Below are 26,525 nucleotides of genomic sequence, written 5' to 3'. Positions count from 1 at the left end.
ATCTTTCGAATTTTTCACCTGGAACGCCTGGAATTTCTGGAACGACTGCGTGTACACTATATGTTATTTTTAAATGACTAAATTGTTAAATAGAAAAAATTCGTCAAATAAAATTTACTTTTTTTTTATTTTTTTATAGTGAATACCTCACAAGAGTCCCAACTGCTCCCGTCTGGAGCCAGTGAGACTATGGCATCCCCAATTGGGGGATGTTGTGGGGCTGAAGGTAAGTGGGGAAGGGAAAGAGGAAGGTGGGGAAGTACCTGGCTATTCAGATCTAGTCACTAAACACGGCTAAAGCCATTTGAAGCAACGTTTCAATTCTGAATGGTGGTCTTACACCAGGGCGATACTGGTAGTATCTTCCACTCTGGAACGTGCCGCAAATATACTATATATTATTTTAATTAATTAATTGTGAAATAACACAAATTAATCAAATAAAATTTATTTGCGCACGCCGGGTTCGAACCCGCGACCTTCGGAATGGCAGTCCAATGCGTTACCACTGGACTATGCCGGCCGTCTTGCGCACACTGGCACTTGAACCCGCGACCTTCGGATTACTAGTTATTACCCCTTGACCACGGAGGCCGTCAAATCTAGATGGATATGGAACTTATCGCAGCCGCGATAATTTATGTGTAAAGCGCGTTTAATTATTAATCATAGTAATTCGTAACGCAAATAATCACTCACCCACTAATCAACACGATCCGCTGAACGCGTATTGCGAACTAACGGGGCCAAAGTGTGAACGCTGTTAGCGGGTTGGCGCCAAGATCCTTTGATGTGTGAACGAAAACCGACAATAATTGTGCTGACCGGCCAACGTTAGCATGCAACGGCCAAGTTGCCCTGTACACGTTGGGCCAACCTGTATATTTTTATTTTTATTTTATTTTATTTGGAAAACCAACAGTTATAATAATTACAAAGTATGGTGTATTAAGTGTTAATTGTTTAACCAATAATAGGTTTTCATTTAAGTATATGCGGTATCATCATCGTTCCGAATTGTTCCGAATCGTTACCGTTCTTAATTGTCACAGAAGTGAATTATCATGATCTGAATAATCATGTGATAAAAAATTTAGTAAGTCTTAGACACATTACGCTACATTACGCTAAATTGGGCGTGGCATGTACGTATTATACATTGGGCTAATACACTACTCTATAATATTCCTCAGGAGTGAGGGTGAGATCGATTCGGGGACTGTCGTGGAATATAATTTCTTTGTATGGTATCTGTCACTTTGACCGATGACTGCCGCATAATTACTGCGCTACGGAAGGAGAAGGGGTCTCATGATTTTCAAATATAGCCTGGCTAGCAGATCACAGCGCATATCGTCGCCACGCCCACACTTCATCATCTTTTTTAAGGTGTAACAAGTCTCCATGGGATTGTATGGCGAGCAATATGGAGTTATATAAAACGCTTTGAACTTATAGCGTAATCTGTCACCCCCTTCATGCGAAGAAAATTTTCGAGTTGTGTTGTCTGGCTGTTCGGTCACCCCAAAAATCAATCATTTCTCAACAATGGTGACTGGATAACTCAACAATATTGTCCTATAAATATATATTTTTTAAAGTGAGGAAAAGTACGCATATTGTTTATGGTACATTCAGTTACCACGTGACCTTTTCCATTGCGGTGATTGGTTGAAACATAAAACGTTCGAAAGTCCATAGACAAACCGAAGCAAGCGACTTGTAACCAGCTGTAGACAAATAATAATGTTCATCCGGTTTGGATTTGTTTGTTAGTTAATAATTTTCGGTTACTGCTCCTTGTGGGCGCCGCTATTTTCCTAAATATAGTGCGCCAATCAAGTTCCACGATGAAACTGTTGTAGTATTGAAGATGCTGTATAATTCCGCCACAACTTATCTTCTGTAGGGATTTTTCGCGGTTGGTCATATCAGTCAGCCAACGGTTATTCCTATCCGTCTTTTCATAACATTTTCGAAATGGCTTCGTTTCAAATTCACGATGACCAAGAGAATTCTCTTCCCGATAGCAATATTCTACGCAAAGAAACAATTGAAGCAACCAAAAACCAACGTAGAGCCCTGGGGGGCATAAATCCAAACAACAACCAGCAACGGATTTTGAAATCGGTAACCTCGAGTTTTGTGATGAGTTTTGTTGTATTTCTGCTGTCAATGTAGCTTTATTAATGTGTGTGTTTGTTTTCAGAAGTTGCAAACTAACGATGTTAATATTCGCAATAATGAAAATCGGGCGCGGGCCGTTAACAAACGTGATAAAGTCCTTCCCTCGTCACAGTCTTCTGTCATTCCTCCGGTGGCGCAGTTTGAAGCATTTAGCGTTTACGAAGATAAGTCGGAAGAACAGAAGAACATCCCCAAAGAGCCGATCAAGATTCATGTTAAAAAGACAGAAAAAAATGTCCCCTCTTCTGTTTTAAACTTACATACTCAAAGGTATGCTATGTTGTTTGCTTCCAAATTTAAAGTTTCCTAAATTTTCTCTAATATTACACTTTGATGTATGATCCCAATCAATGAAACAAGTCGAGCAGATTTTGCATGGAGAATGGAGATGCTTGTCTCGGAAGATTGTGAAATAGTCCCCTTCAACACAATTATTTCCACCTTTTACATTCTTCATTTCAGGTTATTGTCTAATTCTAAAACTGAAACATTTCAAACTAACAATAATGCTTATTTTCTTTTAAATTTAAGTTCTTATAATTTTATTGATCTATTTTAAATTTATTTTAAAAAATCTAAGGAAAACATTTAAAAATGTGTAGCGCAATAGATATTATAATAAAACAATTTTATTAATAATCTAACTGCATGTTTTAGAAAAAGACACAAGAAAGGTTATTCAACTCTCTGGGCATCTGTTCTAAGCGCTTCACTTTACGACAGTATCCCTTTTTTACCTGTTTTATAATACTGCAGTATTAATTAATCTTCTATATTTTATACAAATTCTTTCTTTTAATACAAACTCCTTACATCTAATTAACACTCTAAATTTATCACTTTTTTGTTGAAAAACACCAGTGAATTATTCTATAGGCATCCATTGCAAGAGAAGATCAAGGATGTCATCAACCCCGATACACCAATGTCTGTGGGACTGGACTCTAGCCTTTGCCCAATGTCCATTTCCCGCTCGGACACCAAGAAGGAACCCGAAGAAGAGAAGAAAGCCACCGCCAAAACGGTCAGGGAGTTGTTTTTCCACGTTGCCGAGTACAGAGAGGATATTTACAAGTACATGAGAGATATCGAGGTAAATATTTATACAACAAAATTGTACTAATCATGTTTTATATGTTTGGAGTGGAGGAAGCTTAGACAAATCAGATTTGACCTTAAATAATGCGGAATTAATTAACCCCTCAAGCTTCTGGCATATTGACTGTTATATTTCTTAAAGACCTTGGTCAGAGAATTTTCTGTGTATTTCCACATTGCAATAATATCAAAATAAATGGATTGTTTCTGAACGTATTCGAAAACTAAAAACTGTTTTTGAAAGTTCGAGAATGAAATTCGCTTTCAAATTTTATTGTTAGAAATAAACATATAAAAAGTTTTTAAAATGGCTCACCTTACGTTTTTTCATATAAACACTGAACTAAAATTACTGATAGCCAAAAATACACTTTTGTTTAGACAAATGTATTATAAATTTAGTTATAAGCCACTAGTAATAAGTTTAAGTGATAGGAATAGATTAAATGCATAAATTAAGTTGTTAGGTTGTCACCTTGAGGTGATTTTCTCACAAAAACGGCGCTATACAAATAAATCAATCATTATTATTGTCACCTCACTTTTTTGTCGTTTCATATAAAAAATACTAGCTGTACCCCGCCACGTGTTGCTGTTGCTCAGTGTGCACATAGAGAAATAATAGAGCGTGTTGCTTTTACGTCCAACAGATATCGCTGTTTAAAAAAAAAAGTAAGAAAAATACTAGAGTATTCAAATGCAACGTTATGTCAAAATTTCAAAGCAATCATTGAAGAACTTTCGAAGATGTAAGATTTTGAACAAAACTTACATTAATATAGATTAGTAAAAAAATCACAAAGTTTCATAAATTATTCTCAAATTACTTTCGGAACCTTTAGTTTCACAGATGTGTACATTTTAATTATTCTATTGTTAACTTCTATTTTTGAATATAAAGCGAGCCGTTTTCTCAGTAAGTAAATTAGCCTGAGGGGTTTAAATACTTCCAGAAATTAACACTGGAAAACACGGCTTGAAAAACATTTATGCTTGAGCACTATTTATGCTTATCTGCAATAGTACATGAACTGAACTGAATTTATACTTGGCTGCATTAATACAAGAACTGAACTGAATTTATACTTAGCTGCATTAGTACATGATCTGAACTGAATTTATACTTAGCTGCATTAGTAACTGAATTTATATTCACGGTCTGTTAAGTCATTTGAACCTACACTATAAAACTCATGCTTATGTATGACTTTTGGTCAGTCTCGTTTGGCTGCAAAAAAAAAAATCTAATTATCTTAACACATTCTTTTCGGGAAACGAGAAAACTCGTCATACGCCTTTTTACAGTAAGACGCGGGAGAAGAGTTTACTCGTTTTGTTGCGCAGCGGTAAGGAGCAGGAAACTTGTAAACAAGGGGTTCTAAATGGGTACGGGGTCATGTGTTTTCTATTGTCGGCGGTACCCGATCTATCTACCTGTCAATACAATGAAATTGAAACACAACAAAAAATAACAAGGGTAAAAATAAACAGTCAGAACATTGCAATTATTTTATTACCTGATATACCTGATAATTTTGTTTTTGCATTTTCGTTCGTCTTGCCAGTAACTGCTTTATACCGCTTTCGTACAGACGTCTTATATTCGTGTTTCTGAGTTTATTTTGCTTTTATTAAACATTTTTGGATATTAAATTTTCGTATTAAATACCTAAGAACTATTTGTGTTGGTAAAAAAAATCTCAAGTTTTTTTGAACTGCCTTTTGTTTCTTGAGTGATATTGTTTTTTAATGTTATACATGATTTAACTTTCCTAAAGATTATAATTTTACTTTATCTAATTGTTCCTGCCAAAGTGACATAGAAAGTTTATCCTTGTAAAGAAGATGTTATTCCTCTTCCATCAACGTTTACCTGAAGAAGAATAAGTTCATCATCTAGTTCTGAATTAGACCATGGCGAAGAATGGTCATCAAGAGATACTCCACCAGTTTTGGAGGAGTATCTAGGGCAGCCAGAAATAAATACCGAGGACGTTCCTGACAGCGTGGTAGATGCCATAAATTTGTTTATCGACGACAATTTGTTTGTGTTCCTTGTGGAGGAATCAAACCGTTATTAACCGTTAGTCAGCACCGGCAAAAATGAAAATGTTTTACTTCGTTGTCGCGTATGTTCCGCTCACAAACTACGCAGTGAAACGCGGTAAATGTGCAAGTTTTGCAATGTGCCCCTGCATAAAGGAAAGTGTTTCGAACGCTATCACACATTGAAGCACTATTAGGTTATAGTTTTTTTTTATATGTATTGAAAATTTCTAAATAATCTTAATCTTAATTTTGTATGAATGAAGTTATTTCGATTGTGAAATACTGTTTTTCTATGATTCCCAAGAAAGTAGAATGTTTTTGTTCATAAAAAAATGAATTACACATACATTGCTAAGTAAATAGATAGAGACATCTTTGTAAAGTAAAGCACTGAAAGTTTCATCGAAAAATATCAAATAGATCATAAGATATGAATATTTTGCGGAAAGTCTAATTTTGGCGCTAAAATTTAAAAAAACACCCGCGCTACTCCGTGATTTGGCGGGATAATGCCCGACCATATAGTGTTAAAACTTGTAATCTGGTGTGGGAAGTATAGGAAATATTTTTTATTTTACCTTCCAAGAACTACCTAGATAATAATTTGTCTTCCGAGTAAGAAACGTCAAATCAAATGTCTGTCATTATGAAATGTTTTTGATCTGCCAGTACTTATACACTTTCTGTTTTTACATGAAGAATTAGTACCACAGAATGCTGTTTTATAATACAGAACATAATGGGTGGGAAAACAGATGTTAATTTTTTTTAGTTCTTAGATATATTGTACACCCCCCATACACACAAGCCCTGCTTATTTATGGGGGTACATCAAATACTTATATTATATTATGTAATTAATAACTACTATATTGTGTAATGTAGTTCGTGTATCTTTTTTTACTAATAAAAAAAAAAAAAAAATTGTTTTTTCCTGCGCTTTCATTGTGAGGTATACACGCGGGGGTGAGAAAACTCTAAGATTCTAAGTAGAATAGATATTACCATTATATTTTGTGAACCATGTTATTTCAAAATCATGTAAATATAGATTTGACCGAGCGTATCGAAGTCTTGTTTTAACTTGATCGTTTTGCATTTTGCCTGTCGTTTTACATTCTGTTTCAAGATGGTGGCTTTTTTAATGGTTCAGTATACTAAGAATTAGTAGGAGGCAAAGCCATCACATCATGCCAAGTTAGAAGGCAGCCCTTGATATCTGCATGCTTTAATGCCGTCTATTATCTGTCTATTTGTGTTTAAATTTGAGCGCCATTTGGTTGCAGTGGAAGCATCGCCCCAAGGCTGGCTACATGCGCAAGCAGCCCGACATATCACACTCGATGCGCGCCATCCTGGTGGACTGGCTGGTGGAGGTGGGTGAGGAGTACCGGCTGCAGACGGAGACGCTCTACCTGGCTGTGTCCTACATCGACCGTTTCCTCTCCTATATGTCGGTGGTGCGCGCCAAACTGCAGTTGGTGGGCACCGCCGCCATGTTTATCGCCTCGTGAGTCGACTTCATTCATTTTAATGTTAATCAACTTTAATTAACCTGTGGAAAGCTGGAGTAGAAAATCCTCAGAATGCACTCGATTGCCGTACGATAGTACGTGGAGCCTTGCGAAAATTACTTTTTTGAGTTTTGCTCAAATATTGGACCAAAGACTAGCTTGTTTTATTATTTCTACATAAATCTGAATATGTACCCTACACTCTACACGAAAACAACAATCATTTTCTTTTCAAAGAAATAATTCATGATATAAATAGAGTAGAATCTACTGCGACATTAGCGCAACCGATTCTGATTTGGCTTCTATAATGTTTTCAAAGCATAAAGGTTAAAATCGCATCGCAAAAAATGATAGTAGAACGGTCTCATAGTTGGCACGTTCAGTCACTATTATGAAGTGAATCAAATACACGAGTTGGGTTATGTCGATTAATAGTATTGAGTAAAGGTCTGATGAATAAAAGAATAGTAAGCATCAGACAATATGAATTTAAATAAAGCAAGTGTATATTCTTTTAAAGGCAGTCAAATAAATAATTATTTGGAATTTTTTCCTCCTGTACATATAAAACTATTCTGACTCCTGACTGATACAAATTGTAATCTTTGTAGGAAGTATGAGGAGATTTACCCTCCAGACCTGGGGGAGTTTGTGTACATCACGGATGACACTTACACCAAGCAGCAGGTCCTCCGCATGGAGCATCTCATCCTCAAGGTGCTGTCCTTTGACCTCTCCACCCCCACTCCCCTGGCTTTCATCTCACACTTCTGCATCGCTAATGGGCTGTCACAGAAGACCCTGTATTTGGCTATGGTAAATTAAAAAAAAAAATTACATTTATTGCCTTCGTGATTTCTCTGAGTAATGTTGGTTTTTTTCTCCCTTTTTAACCTTTTGAACGCGTTAATTTGCTCCGTTTTATCTATACCCGTACGCGGTACATATTTTCAAATACAGTAGAACCTCGTTAATTCGAAATCCAGCGGACATCAAAAATCAAATTTCGAATTAACGAATTCCCACGTAATTCGAAATTTTTTTAAAAAAAAAAAAAAAAAAAAAAAGGCCAAAAACCGATTTTCTCGGCCGCCTCTTCAAATCCGGGTGGTATTTTAGTTGTAAATTCGTATTAATACCAATTATTTCTTTATTTTCGCGGTCGATTACCGTAGCGGCCGGCCCTTTAAATTCAGATATTCGCAATAAATTCGTAAAAATGCTATATATTTACGCGTAAATCGAGATTTCGCTGCCGATTTCGGTCGCGGCCTACCCTTTAAATTGAGATATTCGTAAAAATACGATTTATTTCGGCTTAAATCGAGATTTCGCGGTAATTTTCCGTCGCGGCCGGCCCTTTATTTCAAATATCTGAATTTGAATTCGTAAAAATACGATATATTTCCGCGTAAAACGAGGATTCGCGGCCGTATTTCGTCGCGGCCGGCTCTTCAAATTCAGATATTCGAAATAAATTCATAAAAATGCTATATTTTTACACGTAAATCGAGATTTCGCTGCCGATTTCGGTCGCGGCCTACCCTTTAAATTGAGATATTCGTAAAAATACGATATATTTCCGCGTAAATCGAGATTTCGCGTTAATTTTCTGTCGCGGCCGGCCCTTTATTTCAAATATCTGAATTTGAATTCGTAAAAATACGATATATTTCCGCGTAAAACGAGAATTCGCGGCCGTATTCCGTCGCGGCCGGCTCTTCAAATTCAGATATTCGAAATAAATTCGTAAAAATATGATATATTTCCGCGTAAATCGAATTTTGTCGGCAGTTTTTCGTCGCGGCCGGCCTTTTAAGTTCAGATATTTGAAGTAAATTCGTAAAAATATGTCATATTTCGGCATGGATCGAAATTTTTCGGCCGATTTCCGTCGCGCCGTATTTTTTCAACTCGGATATTCGAAGTAAAGTTAGTAAAAATACGATATATTTCCGCGTTAATTGAAATTTCGCGTCCGATTTCCGTCGCGGTGATGAAATACGATATATTTACGCGTAAATCGAAATTACGCGGCCGAGTTTCGTCGCGGCCGACCCTTTAAATTCAGATATTTGGCGTAAACTCGTAAAACTACGACATATATCCGCGTAAAATGTATTTTCTCGGCCCTTTAAACTCGGATATTCGAAATAAATTTGAAAAAATACGACATTGCAGTGTAAATCGATTCAGATTTACAAAATAATAATACTAATTAGGACGATGTATAACCACGAAAAAATACATTTTTCGGCGTTTTACCGCCACGGCTGACTTTTAGATTCAGATTTACGAAATATTATGATTTATTTTCGCAAAAATCAATTTTTTTCGAATTACACGAACAAATTTTCGTGCGCGGACAAAAATAAATTTCGAATTACGAATTAACGAATTTCGAATTAAAAAAAATTTTGTATGAAAAAATTTTTCAGCGGAAATTTTTTTTGCGAAAATTTCGAATTACGCGTTTTTTCGAATTATCGGGGTTCGAATTAACGGGGTTCTACTGTACCTATGCACGCAATTCAATGTCAAATTATAGCATTCTGGCATGATTTATTGGACTATATAGACAGAACAGATTATTCTCCACAATATGATAACAAATCCTCGTGTGTCAACACTCTTAGAAGTTTATAAAAACAAAAACATAAAATTTCATACAAAGACGTACTGCATCTTTTGAATGTGGTCCCGCCATTCACTCGGCGTGTGTTTACTTAGGCCACTGCGTTGATAAACACAAGCGGGACACCATGAACACTTATCATTTTTAGTTATGAAAACTTTTTCTAAAACTGAACACTTAAATTTTATGTCACGTAATATAATAACAAAATTGGACTAACGCCATCCGTTGACAAAATTGTAAACTATAGCACTCGAAGGCGCAAAGAGGCTCACTTGATTATCGATGTTTTTTAATAAAATACAATTTTATTTTCGAGAAATTCTTGTAGATGTCAGCATCGTGATAGTTCTACGAATGTTCAAGCGAGCGGGAAATAAATTTATGTCGAAAGACCGCTGGAATATCGGCATTCAAAGTTTCCGTATCAACAGTTGATACATCCGCGTGTGAGTATGGACTTTTTGCCGTAACAACAGTTGATACGGCCGCGTGCAGAGAGTTAAGTAAGATTTTATTTTTGATTTTAATTAAGTTGGTATAATTTAATAAACTAAAAGTTCATGATTTGAATCGATGATTGTTCATACCGTTGCAGTTTCGCAGTTGATTTTACTTCAGAATTCCAACTGAAACAGTCAAAACTGCTCTTGACAAATAGTAATTAGGTATATGAAAATTTAACCATTTCTTTGGCATCCCTCAATCGATTTTCACGTTTTTCAGCAATACGTTTTTTAGATTATATTGTATTTTTGTTTCCCTTTGTTGTTTTGGCATTTAATGGTTTCAATTTTCTGAGCATCAAATGCATTACATATTAATATATTATGAAAAAGTATCTTATTAATTCCTATTAATTATTTGATATTTTAATTCCAGCATTTAGTTGAATCAACTTTTTTTTAGTATTTATATTGCTTGTTATCCCTACAGCAATAAATTGTGTTGACTTAGGGCTGGTTGTTTGACCAACTGTCACAGTTGACATCGTCACAATCGACAATCGGTGCCATTTTGACATTTGAATGATTTTGTCCTGTCAGGGCTTGGTTAATTTTTGATGACCATGCTTGGCTATTATATTTTATGATACCTATAACCATAATTTTCTTTCTCCAGTACATATCTGAAATGGCCCTCCTGGAAGCTGAGCCCTACCTGCATTTCCCCTCTTCCATCCTGGCGGCATCCTCGCTGCTGGTGGCGCGCCATGCCTTGCTGTGCTGCCACTGCGAAGGTGGGGCGGCCACAGCCGCCCCCTCGGAGCTGAGCGGCCATGAGCTGGCCTGCGAGGCAGCCGCCTGGCCCGAGAGCCTGAGAAAGAGCAGCGGATATTCACCGGCCCAGCTGGAACGCTGCGTCAGGCACCTGGAGCGCACACACAGCGCCGCACCGTCGCTGGCTCAGAGAGCCATTCCCGACAAGTATAAGAGCAGCAAGTGAGTATTCCTTCTTTTCTATTTGTGTTGTTCTCTCTCGCCAGCCAGTGAGTATTCCATAGACATCCAAATTAACAAACCATCCCATCAGGGAAACATGAACAAACCAAATGCGCGGAGCCATGAGGCGGCCTGCCTTTCTGTGATTTTTTAATAAATTAATCTGACAGTATAAAGACAACTCGCATTATAATATGTATCTCTATATAATCCTTGGAAATAAAATCGGTTACGAATTACTAATCCTTTTTACACTGCGCACAGATTGCTGGCTGCGTAATAAACTTTCACATCAGGGAGTAAAAAGTATTTCTTATTTTGTCTCGAATTGCAGGAATGTAGTTTTAATAAAAGACTTGAAAACAATTGTGTTTTTGGTAGTTTTCTGGAACTTTTGAATATTTTTTTGTTCTTTGAAGCTATGTATCTCGGCAAGTATTTAGGTATTCAATAATTAATTATTCTAATAAATGGTAGCAATTTTTTCTTTTTTTAAAGAGTGGTTGAATTTTTTTTTAAGGATGCTCTGTTTAAGAGTTATTTAGCGAAAACCTAAAAATATGACACAAATCTGGTTGTTTTAACACAAGCCTTGCTTCATTCACACTCATACATCATCTCACATATACTGCCATAGCCCAACTCAAGTATTTTATTCCTCTGATCATGTAATGTTTTTCTCAGGAGTCCCCTTTGATGAATTAAAATAAATTACTTTGTGTTTTACGTAAAATTTTATTGACAATCTTCAGGTAGGAATATAATATTGATTGTGTTAACCTTTCAGATATGAAGGTGTGTCCCACATTGAAGCCAAGCCCATGTATCCCATTGAGCCGTTGATAGATGAAAAGTCCAACTCCTTTACTAAAAAGCTGAACGACAGCGACCTGTCTCTTAACAGCAACAGCAATCAAATGAAGCAGACCAACCTCAACGAGTCAGGTAAGACCGCTCTCAAGGAGAGTTAGTGAAATTCACAAAACATTATAGTTTCATTGTGCCCGTGCCTGAACTTGTTATAAAAGCAATTGTGCCTTCTATATATTCAGTACCTCAACACTACTAGATTATAAACGCTTTCAAAATTGTTAAAATTTAATATATTTGCTGAGAATTTGACATTGGTTGATGTAATATTAGTGTGTGTTTATAATATGATAATGTATTAAAGTTCTAGTGTGTGCACAGAAAGCCGTGTGTGACGTGCCTCGTGTACTTTTCTATATAATTTGTATTGTTAAACCTAATTCCCACTAGGTTTTTTTTTACTGCTATTTTACTTGGTTACGTTAAACCATTTTCCTTTCTTTAGTTAGTCGGCATTATTTGATAGGAAATGATTTTATAGCTAGTACAAAGTAAATATTAATTTATATATTTTTATTTTACTAAACCATAATGTATTTATTATGTATCACTTGTTTTGCTTAGTTTTAGTTACTCGCAATTTATGCTTGGCTAAGTTCTGTCAGGACTTTGACGGTTATTGTTCTGCATCGCATAAAAATACATGTACCATTAAAAAATAATGATATTCTCTTTTTAAAAAAAAGCAATACGCTTAGGAGACTATTTCGGTATCCATTGTAACATGCAAATCTGTCAAATCTTATTATTTATTTATAAGGTGCGATTTTATTTTAAAACTAGAAGTTGATTGACTGGATGATTTCCCACAAAATTCACAATACATAATACAGTAAGGACGGGTTGTTTCGGAGAATTTGAACAATTCATCAAATTTCAACGTTCATTTCCGGGTACTGTGAAAGTCCTATTCAAGTTCTGTTATTATATCATCACAGGCTAGTTGCATGACAACACTGAAATAATATCAGAACTTGAAAAAATCTTTCACAGAACTGGAAAATTAACTTTGAAATTTGAAGAATTGTTCAAATTCTCCGAAACAACCCGTCCTTAGTGTATACATTCAGAAGGTCCCAACTGTATTGTTAATCCAAATACCTTTAACTAAATACAGGCAAATCATTTTAAAGAGCGCACGTTTGAATGAATTTATGCCCAATGTTAATATTCAAACTGTACATAAAAATAGTTTGAACTAGTTTGGAGCATCCGCCTGCAGTCTTATCCCATAGTAGTTCTAGGATACAGTACACCACAACACAAGCTAAAATAGCTTTAAAACGATTTGCCAGTATACCTTTTAAAATGCAGTTACATGTAAATTTTGCAATCGATAAGTTTAGTTATTTTTAAGTTTTGCATAGAACAACAATAGTGATTATTAAAAAGACGTATGTATTTAGAGTAACAATGTCTCGGAGTAATTGCTACAATATTAGATATGTTATGGAGTAGTTGGCACAGTCGAACAATCACTCGTATGCCATTAGAAATTAATATATTTCATATAAAATGTACGTGTGCATTCAATAAGAATTAGTTTTTTCCGTCTTTTGTTTAATCTCCTTATACTTCTGATGGAGAGTTCTGCCTCTCGTAGGCCCTCGCCTACGAGTGGGTTCAATCCCCACACAAGGAACTATCAGAAGTACGAGGAACACTGCAAAAACCAATTAAAACGGTAAAAATTGAAGATAAAGAGAATGTGTGGAGTTGAATTCACACTTGGAACTGAATGTTTGTGGATAATTTGCGTACCAGTCATAACCTACAAAAAGCCATAAAAATGATATTTTGTCTGATAGTTTTATAAAGCAGTTATATTGCTGACGACTGATCTAAATCATGTCTTGATGGTTATTGCATTTGCAAAGAATTCTTATTTCCTACTTTTGAACATTTTTTTTTATACGCTTTACCAGAGGTGGCTCGTGGCTTCTAAGATTGAAGAATACGAATTTATTTATGTTTTTTTTTTTCTAAATATGTATATTGATTTTTATGTGAGGATTTTCGGTGTCCCCATCCAAAATATCCTAAAAATATTCATGAAAAAAATTTAAATTATGAAAAAATAAATCATTTTCAGCCAATAGTCATATATTTCAATCTTAGCACTCTAGCTCACCAAAGTCAAGAGCCGCCACTGCACTGAAATCAATAATGGTTAAAAATCAGTATCTTTAAATAAGTATGACAGCATATGAGTGAAGAGTAATTTTTTTGATGCAAGCTGAATGAATCGATTAAAAATGTGTCAATTTTAAAAAGGACTTTTTTACGCTTTTACTCCTTGTAATTTCTAGTAAATATCTTTTTTCATTTTTTTAAATATTTTGACCTTATGTGATGATTTTATATAATGTTGGGACTGTTTTCCATTCTATTTATTCTCAATATTCCTCGTGTTTGTGGCATCTCATTTGTTTTGTCGATTATGTGTTTTAAAATGGGCTTTGAAGTGGGCCCTTCTGGGTGTTTTTAATCTGTATGTAATGTTAAATGTGTGTGCACTAATTTGTGCTCCATTTACTTTGAATAAAAATGAATTTAAAACAATTGAAAACCTTGTTTCTTTTCACAATCAAACATAACAGCAGAATTATCTCAACTTGGAAGCAGAAAATCTGCATGCTTAGGCAGCAAAATGTCTGGAAGAGTTCTGGCGTTGTGAAATTGCTCTACTGACTAAAAAACAGTACAACTTGCAATATTATTTCTGTTATGAGCTATGGATTTATCTGTCTAAAATTGTGAGAAGTTCCCATATTATATTGCCTGTTTTAAATTCTTCATTTGTTTTATAAGAAAATATTTGGTGAAATCTTGGGTGAATATTTTTGAAACCGCATGTTACTTACAAGATGAAGTTGAGTTTTGCATTTGATAGAAAATCAACTTTTTTTTCTAAGGTTACAATATTTTTCAAATATGGCATCTCAAAGTTCGATGGAACATAAAAAGAACACCTCATTTTTGTAATATGAATAAGGTATACAGGGTGTATCGGCACGTACCCGACAGCGATTCCTGAGCATATATGGAGTAAAATATGTCAAAGCCACTTTGCTGTTCGGTAACGTTTTTTTTTATAAAAAAATTTACTATTCATATTTTCACCACATGTCACCACTGTTTTATCCTTTGTCAAAGTTTGAAAACCCATCTGGCAATATTTTATTCGAATTCCGTTGAATAATGTACGTTTGTACCTACATTGCCGCGCTTTTACAATCACAAAGAAATGGCACGGCACCATTCGTCTCATTTTTAACTATTATTATTTAGTGTGTACGAAAGAGCGAAGACGCTTTTCGACATACTTGCTAATAACAGCTGTTGAACACGAAAAGCAATGCCAATGACAGTGATGTAGTGTGGAAATTTTTATTTTTTTTTGTTTTTAATTGAAAAAAAAATGTTACCGGACAGCAAAGTGCTCATAACATTTTTTACTCCAAATGTGCTAAGGAATAGCTGGTTAAAGTTTGTCGGGTTAGTGCCGATACACCCTGTATAATTTTTTTAGGTATATCAAAACATTTTTGTTATATGAATAAGGTATATAAAACATTTTTTTTTTACCCTTGAATGAATTTAATACATAATAATAACCCCGTAATATGTAGTCACCATTTGATATTTTATAAGTATTCTCAAGAATAGTATATAAGTTGACCTATATGTTTAGTTCTTTTGAGACATATAAAGAACTACTTACTAAGAATGACCTACTTTGCTTACTGAATCCATAACTCAATATGACTCAAAAACAAATTATTAAAATAATCATTAAGAAATCATTTTAATATCCTTTTAACTCATATTCAAAGAATTAAAGTCATATAATTAAATACTCTGTTCCTGTACCACGCAACTTTACAAGTAAAAATATAAACCGCACCACTCAGAAAATTAACAAATCTCAGGCAAAAATACATGTTACCGATTCCAATATGTAAAAAAACTTTGGGTTAACAGAACTACAAATACTTGAGAACAAATTCATTAATAAATAACCAGAAAAGATAAGATTCCATAATAACAAAGAATTAAAACACAACTAAAAAAATATACTAAAAATAAAATAAAAAACAATGTCAATAAAAAAACTTCAATAACCATATTATAAATAACACCCCATCATACACACAAGCATAGCTTTTTATGGATTACACCTTTAAATTAAAACATAGATACATATTATACAAATGAAATGTTTTCTGATAGTATTATTGTCCTAGCGTCTGGACGATGTAGGCCCTCTGATTGGTCAAATTAAGATTGTCTGTCTCGCGTAAATTCAGCTAACTTGAAAATTAAGACACGATTTCATACTAAAATAGGATCGCCTCATAATAATACGAGATTTCTTCAAAAGCATCGTTTCTGCTCATATAATTTTTGGATAATATCGAAGAAAATATGTTTTAGAAAGTTCATAATCCATTGGATTAATTACATTACAGTGAAAATTATCCACAGTTACGTGATTATGTTTGACGTTTATAAAAAAAATCACGCGTTCTTTCAATATGGCCGATACGCACGACTATAGATGGCCGACAGAGCGCACCTCTGGCGGTATAAAAACGAACCAAATGCCTGGCGCGAATATTTAAATATGCGGCTCACAATACTTGACTACTTGACCATTAACAAGCGTTTAATAATAAGATTTCTTCTGGAAGCTTATCACTTTGTAATGGCATTTTTAATTATTATTCATATATTTTTTTGCTTATTAATTATATCTGATTTTATATTGACAAGTTTTCTAATTTCTAAAATTATTTATTTGCGATGCTTTGACCTGAATTTTTATCAAAAGTGTGATCATTATTCAAAAGATGATTTGCAAACTCAGATTCACTATTTATATTTAGAGCGCTGAGATGTTGTTTAGTTCTGACTTCAAAGTTTCTATTGGTTCTATCTTTGTAAAAGAAATTACAATCATCCCAATTGAGTTTTTAAACTCCTGATTTTTTTGTTTGATTTTTGGTATCTTTATTATTAAGAATATGTTTCTTCATTGTTATTAGTGTAAAACGCCAGTTGAATAGTACCAGGATTGTTATTATATATAATTTTAGAAGTATCGTTATCCACAAACAGAATTCTACGCCATTGTTTATTTCTATCTTTAGAAATACCCTTTGAGAATATTTTTAATTTTTTTATTTTGTATTTCAACTATCAATTTATTAGAATAACCGTTATTAAATGCTATTTGTCTTATGAATATATTGTTTTATGGTTATATGCTATTTGTTTTTTTCAGGTCTTAAAATACTTTTAGAAATTAGGAAACATGTTAGTATAAAAGCAGATATAATTCACAAGAATTTTTTTTATAAACTCTCTTTTAAATATTTTCCCACTTAACTGGTCTTTCCCGTCTAACGATATTGTAATTCCTAATTCTTATAAACCCAGCCTACTCTTACCCCTCCCCCCTCCTTCCACTTCATCTTTCCTATTGCAAACTATATTTAATTTTTGACTTTGGTTTATACACAATAAAATGTAAACATTTTATTTATTTATTTATTGGACAATTTGCATAGCGCCGCTTTTGTGAGATATCACCTCAGGGGCGCTATGTTGTAATAATCTACCTTTATATATAGATTTTTAATCTCCTGATGAAGGTGTATATATAATCTAACTTTAAACTTTATTAGATACAGTAACAGTTGTAGGTAAAGAATTACCACCAGTTGGAGTAAAATTAACACCTTTTAATTAAACCGACTGCTAATCTCATTGCACAATTACCCTCCTTTTATTCATAAACACGGGTACAATTAATCACTATGTAATAATCTATTATTTCAGTCAACTTTGTTATAACTATCTTTAATTGTTGTGACCAACTATACGATATTGATTCAACTTATAGACACTGACGGGTTGTAACACATATTTAAGCACTGCAAGTCTCCTATGAGCAAATTATATTAGGTACGATAACAGTTAATATCAGTTGTAGACATGTAGTCATAAATAGTGTTTCATTTGAAATAATCCATCACAAATAAGTAAAATTTAATTTATTCAAACAACTGTCATTCTTATTATGTGTAAATTTAGCATGTTATTATTCATTAACTCCTTCCTGTTCCGTGTTTTAACAATATATACTCACCCTCTCTCTGTGAATGACCTAATATCTATCTATTAAATGTAACTGTTGTTAATATCACTTAAAATGGGCGAAGCCCAAGTAAGTGCCGCCCGCAGGGCCTAGCAGTTAACTAGCTAGTTAATAACTAGCAGTTAAAAACCCGCTCCGCGGGTTTTTAACTGCTAGTTATTATATATTATTTGACACACAAATTATAACTCTATTATCAGTTATGTTTATAATTTTGGAAAAATCTCTAAATAGTATAGAATAAAGTCGCTTTCCGCACCTGTCTGTTTGTACAGTTAGTATTTCTGAACTACACAACGGATTTTCATAGGGTTTTCACTATCATTTAGAGAATTTCTTCCGGAAGGTTTATATATATATAATGCACGCATATTACATTTATAGAAAGTAGAGAAAAGATGATGTTTTGAAATCAAGTTGTAAAAAAAATATTTTCGGGCGCTTACATTACCAACGCTGACTAAACCTTATTAGATACATCAAAATAATGTACTATGGAATTCTATATCTTAAAAAGGCCTACAGAAAAGTTCCCAACGGAATATGTCTATCTCCTATATATGTCTATCTCCTATAGATATGTCTATCTCCTAAGGATAACTCCCAGCAACGCCGGGTACACGTCAGCTAGTAATATATATATATTTTTAAAATCATATATTACATATTACCTTGTCCGCTCGACAGTTGGATCCGCTGGACTCGCTGGATCGCTGGATCCATAGTCCAGTCCTACCACCTTCACTGTTGACTTTTTAACCAAATCCATTGACTTCAGAAGAGATGGACTTGGCCTAACCTCTGGAACCAGGATCGACCACCTAACGATCATTTTGGAGTCGGAGACTGCCAGCATTTTTATTTTATTTATTTATTTTATAATTTTTTTCAACCGTTGAAAAGAATGTGACCTTACTGGGGTACTCCATTCTAAGGTCATATTATACATGGTTATTTGTATGAATTATCAATTTGGTCAAGTTTTTTTTAGTATGTTAATTTTTTTAAGTAAGTTTCTGTAAGCGTGTCAAAATATAACAAGACGTAAATTATAAAGCGAAATAATAGAAGAAAAACATAACATTATGCAAGAAAAATATTCAGAAGAAAAACATAACATTATACAAGAAAAATATTCAGAAGAAAAACATAATGTTAATCTTTTTTAGGTTGCAACATTTTATCTATATTTTTCCTTCCCGTGATAGCATGTTTTGAAAATCGGCGACATCATTAAAACATTGACCGCCGGCGAGCGAATATCAAAATAACGAGACCTTCTATAGAAAAGTACAGTTCGCTAAAGTCAGGTAATGGTTTGAAGCGCAACCCGTTGTGGGACTTTTCTACGTAAGGTCTGAGTGCGTGTTTTGCGTAACAGCCGACTAATACTGTCACATCGGTTTGTGTAGCGATATAAAATAAAATTCATACTACCAGAAATTCAGGGATGTGTCTTGTGCATTCTAATCAAATACACAGCTAATTGTTTCTTTTGCTTTCGCAATGTTATTGTGATATGATGCACTTTTACTGAGATAATACAGGCGGAGACCTCTAGCGGCAGAGTCGAAAAATAGGTAATTACAATCAAATGGATGGGTGGATGAAGCTTTACAGGGTCGAAGGCAGATGTCTCTGTGAGGTAGAGAGATGGACCAATCGTAGGCCTCGATTTAATCTCCCACCAATCAAGAGGATCTAGAGGATGCGGGGCGGCAAGTGGGAGTGGTTTACCGAAGCAGACAAAGGAATGGACTTTGAACCGGGAGGGGCTATCTCGATTTATTACAGGAAAAAAACGGAACCTTGGTAGAGGGTAGTGCGATGACGTCATGGGTTTGGAATGCAAGGGTGTGGCGGAAACGGGATCGTAAACCATCGACGAACGAGGGGGACGTGTTTCAAGAAGGGTAAGGGACATAACGCGAAACGAACTGGGGACTGAGAGAAATTGGTAGAATCCTACGTTAAGACATACCGGGAGTGGAAATCATTGGGGGAGAGGGCAGTTACACGCGTCAATTAAAAGAAAACAACAGAAATAAGGGAAAAACAGGCAAATTACGTAAGAAAAGTGGAAAAAAAAAGCAAACATTGAACTTCTATCGTAAGCATGACGTGGAACCGCAAAGAAACAGCGTTGAGGTTACAGGAGAATGATGGCGCGAAGTTAGTTGCGAGAGGGATACCAAGGGAAAAAGGGTTGGCGATGTCAGACACTTGAAAGCACTGATTTTGAAAAAAAATACGGACATGATTTTGGGCCATTAGGACGCTAATAACGATCCAACGAGGTGATAAAATTAACCCGCGTCTTATGGAGACGAAAATACATTAAAATTAATGTATAAACAATTAGTGGGGAAATTATGAGAGAGTACGTTCGGGTTTGTTGTGACAGGAGATTAAGGCCTATGATCGATGCGAGATGAAGTAGGAGAAAAGGACAGGAGATGGGCGTTTGGAGGTACCACCCGAAGTTACACCCAGAATTACAGAGAGGGGTTGTAAGAATCCAGTAATAATTCTTGGGATAAAGTTGGTCGAAGGAATAGGCAGGGTATCAAACCGATGCGGACTAAAACGTGGAATAAAAATATAAACGAGATGATGTAAACTGGGACGTCTCAACTAAAAGCAAGTATCGATGGGAGCCTTAAATAGAAATAATCGAAAAAAAATAGGATAGCTATATTAGACCGTTTGTAAGGGAAGAGAACTAAATGTTAGAAGTGGGAGACGATCGTACGCGGGAGATTTAACACACTGAGAGGGGGAAACGGACGTGTACACCGTTTGAATTGTCGGGAGGAATTGGTTTGGAAGGTAGAGGGGGAAACGGACGTGTACACCGTTTAAATTGTCGAAGGCATAGGGAAGAAGACCAAAACTAAGTTCGTGAAAGCGTTAAGGACAAAGCGTATCACACCATAAACGACGGCCATTAAATAAATTGTGCGGACACGGTAGCATTTAAAAATAAAAGGCCGGAATTCACATTACAAAAAGACAGCTCGCACTAGAGCGTAATATAGAAAACGCCGTATGGGAATACGGGACCGCTTCCTAGTCCGCGTCTGATCTTTCTGTCACATGAGACGAATGCCAAGGTGTTAACTTTCTTGGAATGATCAGAATGGCCTAATTAGCATGATGCGACTATGGACGAAATAGAAAAGAACATACGAGTCGATAAAGGTTAGAATAGCATGTATTTGACGTGATTAATGAGGAAACGGGACTATAAAAGGGCTGATTTTAGAAAAAACGAGAAGTCCTTTCGTGAATTTTGAGAGAGTTGAAAATCGCCGGGAACCGTTCAAACACGTCGCGCTGCTTGGTAATTATTTGTGGACTTAGGAAAATTCTCTAGTCAAAAACGTACAGTTAGATTCAGTGTTTGGAAAAAAAAAAAATAATATTAGCATCGGACCTTAGAGGATTTTAGAATTTCAAAGAAATAGTTAAACACAGTATTTGGCGTAATAATAAATTAAGGTTGAAAAAATTTAACTAATTTAAATTCAGTGAAAAAAAAAGATTAGAAACGACACTACGGTGTCGCGTTATAAGCCGAGTTGTTAATACGAAGTGTTGACAGGGAGAGGGGAGACGGCTATAATTCGAGGTTAACGCGATCTTTCGTTGCCAGAAATTTAAGCTAGGAAAATGATAACAACAATAATTAAAGATAAAATAATCAATATCGGATTCAGAGAATTTCGGACCTCGGAGAATTATTCAGATTCAGTGTTCACGCCAACCCGCGAATTCAATCGAAAATGATAGAAATAATAATAATACTTTAGTACTGGTATGAAAAGGGAAAATTAAATCGCGTACTCCACTTCGTGCGCTAAATAATAACCATACCTCGTTATAGCAAATAGTAAGAACAAAAAAAAGTTATTACTGAGATTAGAGGACTCAATTCAGTGAGATAATCAGGGCGCGCGTTTAAATTAGGCATTTACAATCTGATAGAGGAATTATTGATAGGCGGATGGAAGTATAAGAACAGGTTGTTTTGCCGTCGCTATCCCGGTGGATTAGAGGAGAGGGGCTCAGGTAAGTAAATTGCACGAATATAATATATTTGCAGGACAAAGATGGAGGCTGCTAATCCGGCAGTTATTTTGAAGGCGCCAGTTGGGACCGTAATTATGTACGTATTATCAAATAACATATGTACGAATGAATGCATAAGCTGATAAAATAAATATCATTTATTCCATGACAAAACAATTATCAATTATTCTATGGACTAGGGACGTAACCGGAATTTGTCATTATAGTTCATTGTAGGTAAAGTACCTATTTATCGTGGGGATAATTCAAATAAGTGGGTCGACCGAACCGGCTTTAAAATGGATAGGGCATTGACTCGAGTTGTGCTGAAAAACAGGTTGATTTATTAGGGTCTGCAGGGGCAGACGGCCTTGAAGATTAACTGAGACATTAGAAACAGCACTGGAATGCGGAGTTGGTTTCAAAAAAAAAATACGGCGGCTGAATGAATGGCCACTTGGGTAATAAAAGGTTTGCTTCGAGGATACGTACATAACTAAAGTCATTCAACGGGAGGATCAAAAAAAAAATCAGCTAGTGTCTGAGAATAATTGAAGTAATTATGAGCAGCAATTGAAAGTCTACGAACATAGCTAAATTCATTCAACGGGAGGATCAAAAAAAAATAAGCTAGTGTCTGAGAATAATTGAAGTAATTTTGAGCAGCAATCGAGGGTCTACGAACATAGCTAAATTCATTTGACGGGAGTATCCCAAAATCAGACAGTGCCTGAGGGATAATCGAAGTAAATTTTGAGTTGCGATTGGAAGTCTACGAACATAGCTAAATTCACTTAGCGGGAGGATCCCAAGATCAGGCGGTGCCTGTGGGAAAATTTGAATAAGCAGGGTGGCAGCCAGGAGAAAGGGGAGACTGGGGACATGGCCAAAGGTCATATCTGAGTTGGTGATCTCTATAAATAAAATCATCAAACAAACAAAACCGTAATATATTATGTGTATCGTAATTATTAGCATTTATATTAGTATTTATGTATCAAGCGAACTGGTTGGAATTCACAACTCCTTCTCGGCGATGCTTGGTCTGGAATGTACTGTATAAATAGTACATTGCAGATTATAAAAACAAAACAAAGTAAATTTATATATATTTCTTGATATGTACTGTCTGCAGGGGGGATGTATGTGGTCTGGTAACTATCGGGATGATACACTACGGCTGCATACACGCCCTCTCAGAGGATGGGAAGCAGCCTAGGAAACTGCTCTCCACAAAGACCGCAAGTATATTTTTGCATATAGAACGAAACCGGTTCGTACTAAGTAGACGTAATTCTCGGAGGAGTTGGAATCTGGGAGCGTGAGACCCTGTTGAGATTTGGACGTAGTATGTGACGACCACAGGAATGGTCAACTAGGACACGGTGACTTAGGCACCAACTAGGAGATTGGGTCGAGTGATCATGCCAAACCCAGATCGATACGGATCATTTTCACGTCTTGCAGGAGGAAGGAGCCAGATTTTTGCTAGCAAAGTAATATTCCGAGTTTGTCATATATGCAATAACCGAATCGTACTAACACGCTGAAAATTAGTCCCATGTTATCCCATCTAGTAGGAGAGGTCGGCGATCCAGAGGTCCCGGAGGACAAATTATGATTGTAATGTACTAACAAATTATGTTTGACTTTCGTTTTGTGTATTAAGGTTTTATGGCAGGTCGGGAGGACGGCTTAGATGAACTTCTAAGGAGATCAGATTAGGGAAGGTAGACAGTATGGAGAAAGCGGGGGTTTCAGGTATTTTGATCCAATTTCGATTCGTTAACTTTGAAATTAACAACTCTGACTTCATCCCTGTCCTAAAGAGAACTAGGGGTTACCAAACAAAGTAATTAAAAACCCGATACCATAAAGCAAAAAATCACACAACGTTTGGTGGGATTTAATTACAACTAAATACGAGGGAGTTACGTTGAAGGTCGTAACCGGCGTATTAATTAACTAAGTACATTTGTCTTTATATAAATGTATATATATATTACTTGAGAACCATGAGTAGCCTTCGTAGCTACCGAAGGGAGAAAGAGTTCTAGGGATATTTTAATGCCAGTGGCCTAAGGTCACTTAGGTATTACAAAAAAAAATTAAATTCAAAGGATGAAAGGAAGAGTCATCTCAACATGTATTCCTCCGTGGTATTACATGTTTTATGTTGCTTAATTTCAATATTTATTGTTTATTCACGGTAAAATTATTGTACCCAATTTTTTTCAAAAGACTTATTATGGATAAGCACCAGAGATGTGCTTTATTTCAAATAAATCCATTTCAAATGGAAATACAAAATGCAAAATGGGTATTTTCCATTTTGCATTTTAAATGCTTTTCTAAAAACCATTTTGCATTTTGCATTTTAAATGCTTTTCTCAATGCATTTTCCATTTTAAATGCTTTTTGAAACATTCTTCCTACTTTCTCCACTCATCTTTTTTTCATAAGCCCCAAATATCAGTCGGTCCTCAACCTCGCTATGAGAGATAATTTACATTTGTCAAGTTGCTCCCTGGTAGGAGCCCTGGCAATTGAGTGATACCATTACAAAAAATACTGATTCAAATACTGAACATGGCCATGACGCTGTAATATTAAATGTTAGATAGCAGTTTCTATGTTTTTACGCTGGCAACATTAGTCCCGCGCAAATGTTTTGTGGTTTCATAATCTGTTGTCGTGGTGTTTTTGGATTCACCATCATGTATATGTATCAATATGTTCTACATTGTTAAGTGACTAAATTGTTTAAAAATTCTATAATTATTTTAATTGTTTGACGTGAGAAACCATTTTGCATTTTCAATGCATTTTGAAAATAGGTATTTTGCATTTGAAATGCTTTTCTAAAAACCATTTTGCATTTTGCATTTTCAAATGGAAAAGTTTTGACCCATTTCCATTTTGCATTTCAAATGGTTTTGGGTACCCATTTTGCACATCTCTGATAAGCACTTAGGTGTTTATGGATTATTTCACGACTAAAACTATTTCAAGCAACCAGGGCAATACTGAGAGTATCTACTAGCGCAAATAATAATGTGACTCCTATGTATTGTTGTAGTTAAATTACATGTGAAAAAAATAATTCATATAAATTAATTGAAATTAAAAGTTAATTGTATTCTATTTATGATAGGATATTTTGTGTGATGACCCTAAATTCACGTTTGTTAGGCGTTTAGTCGAAGTGCACATGTTTGTTACAGAGGTAAATAAATTATAACTCATTTGTAAAAGTGTCTAACTAAATACTATATCAAAATATTCATAAACCTAAAAAATCCTGGACGGAGCAATTAGAAAACAATTTGAAGCCGCAGGGTGAGAAGGAAGATATATGGAAAATGCCAAAACCTACATTTTTTAATGACGTATTCCATTCCTTGTCTCATAAAATACCCCCACAATCATAAGCCGTTATAACTGCAATAACAACACAAAAAGAAAATAATAATAGTTCATTATGCACCACTTTGCATACAAATCAGTTCAAGTCATGTTCAAACATTTGTCATACAAGATGGCTGCCAGACAATCTCACTTTTCAGAGTGGTTTTTTTATGCTTTTCACCATAGATTTGGCTTTAATGTCATTCATACAAAATGGCACTAAACAACTAAAGGTCTGTTCAGGGCATTTTAGATCCATGAGAGATGCATCGTTGGTGAGTGGTTTATTTATGCATCGTTGCATGTCATGAATGACTAACGAGGACTGACAGAGGACTAAAAACAAGTATGAATGGTATAAAGAATGCACTCACTAGATTGATAACGCCGTGTTTTTTGTATGGAACAGGTTTGTATGAATGGTCACCATACCTCCGAATGACATATTCCATAACAAAAATAAAAAACAAACAAAAGACGCAGTTAATTTAACTTTTTTCATGCTAAAACTTAGATCCACTGACGTTTGTAGTTTGGAGGTAAATAAATTCAAACTGTTACAAGTGTAAACCCAGCCTAACATCTGTCCAGTATCCATAGCAACGAGGACATCGAGGACCAGTGGAGGAGAGTGGTTTATTTATGTCAATGACATAAACAACAACAGTAAACAGTCCGAGCAGGAAAACATTAAATTTATTAGGGAGGTTGAAAAATACCCGTGTATTTACTTTCTTTTTTTTTTAGGAAATTGCGGAACTGTTCTTTTTTATTCTAACTATGGTTAAACAAGCTTACAGTACCTACTTGCTGGAATCAATTGCTTTCAACGCGAGTTGAGTGTAAACTTATAAAAAACACAGTTTGATAATAGTATGCAGCAATCAAAATACAAACAATTTTATTTTCAAAAGTCAGAAAATATTTCCTTCAAAAGAAGGCAAGTTTATAAGCAGGAAATACCTATATTTTTTATCCCAAAAAGTGAGGACTGCGGCAGCTGCCCCCTTTATATGGGCAATGCCCGGCGGCCTGGCAAAGCTAGTTTTAAAAAATAAAATGACAGTGTCAGTCTAATAAACTAC

At 35.2% G+C, this 26,525-nt stretch overlaps 1 protein-coding gene across 2 annotated transcripts; it reads left to right on the top strand.

Moving 5' to 3' along the window:
• Positions 1-1,720: 1,720 nt before the first annotated feature.
• On the top strand, positions 1,721-14,336 carry LOC149423752 (cyclin-A1-like). 2 transcript variants are annotated; one of them, XM_089632101.1, is made up of 7 exons: positions 1,721-2,130; positions 2,210-2,457; positions 3,064-3,280; positions 6,621-6,844; positions 7,463-7,667; positions 10,609-10,928; positions 11,716-14,336. In XM_089632101.1, exons 1-7 carry the CDS (start codon positions 1,981-1,983, stop codon positions 11,897-11,899), a joined length of 1,548 nt encoding a protein of 515 aa, XP_089488227.1. In that variant the 5' UTR covers positions 1,721-1,980; the 3' UTR covers positions 11,900-14,336. The 2 variants fall into 2 exon arrangements, with proteins under 2 accessions (XP_089488227.1, XP_089488226.1); XM_089632100.1 differs by having other exon boundaries at positions 3,049-3,280.
• Positions 14,337-26,525: the final 12,189 nt, after the last annotated feature.

Source organism: Hesperophylax consimilis, chromosome 5 (genome assembly GCF_061612785.1).
Source record: "Hesperophylax consimilis isolate HC1 chromosome 5, BYU_Hcon_1.0, whole genome shotgun sequence".
In the NCBI taxonomy this organism is placed as follows: Eukaryota; Metazoa; Arthropoda; class Insecta; order Trichoptera; family Limnephilidae; genus Hesperophylax; species Hesperophylax consimilis.
This window is presented reverse-complemented; position numbering and strand designations above follow the sequence as displayed.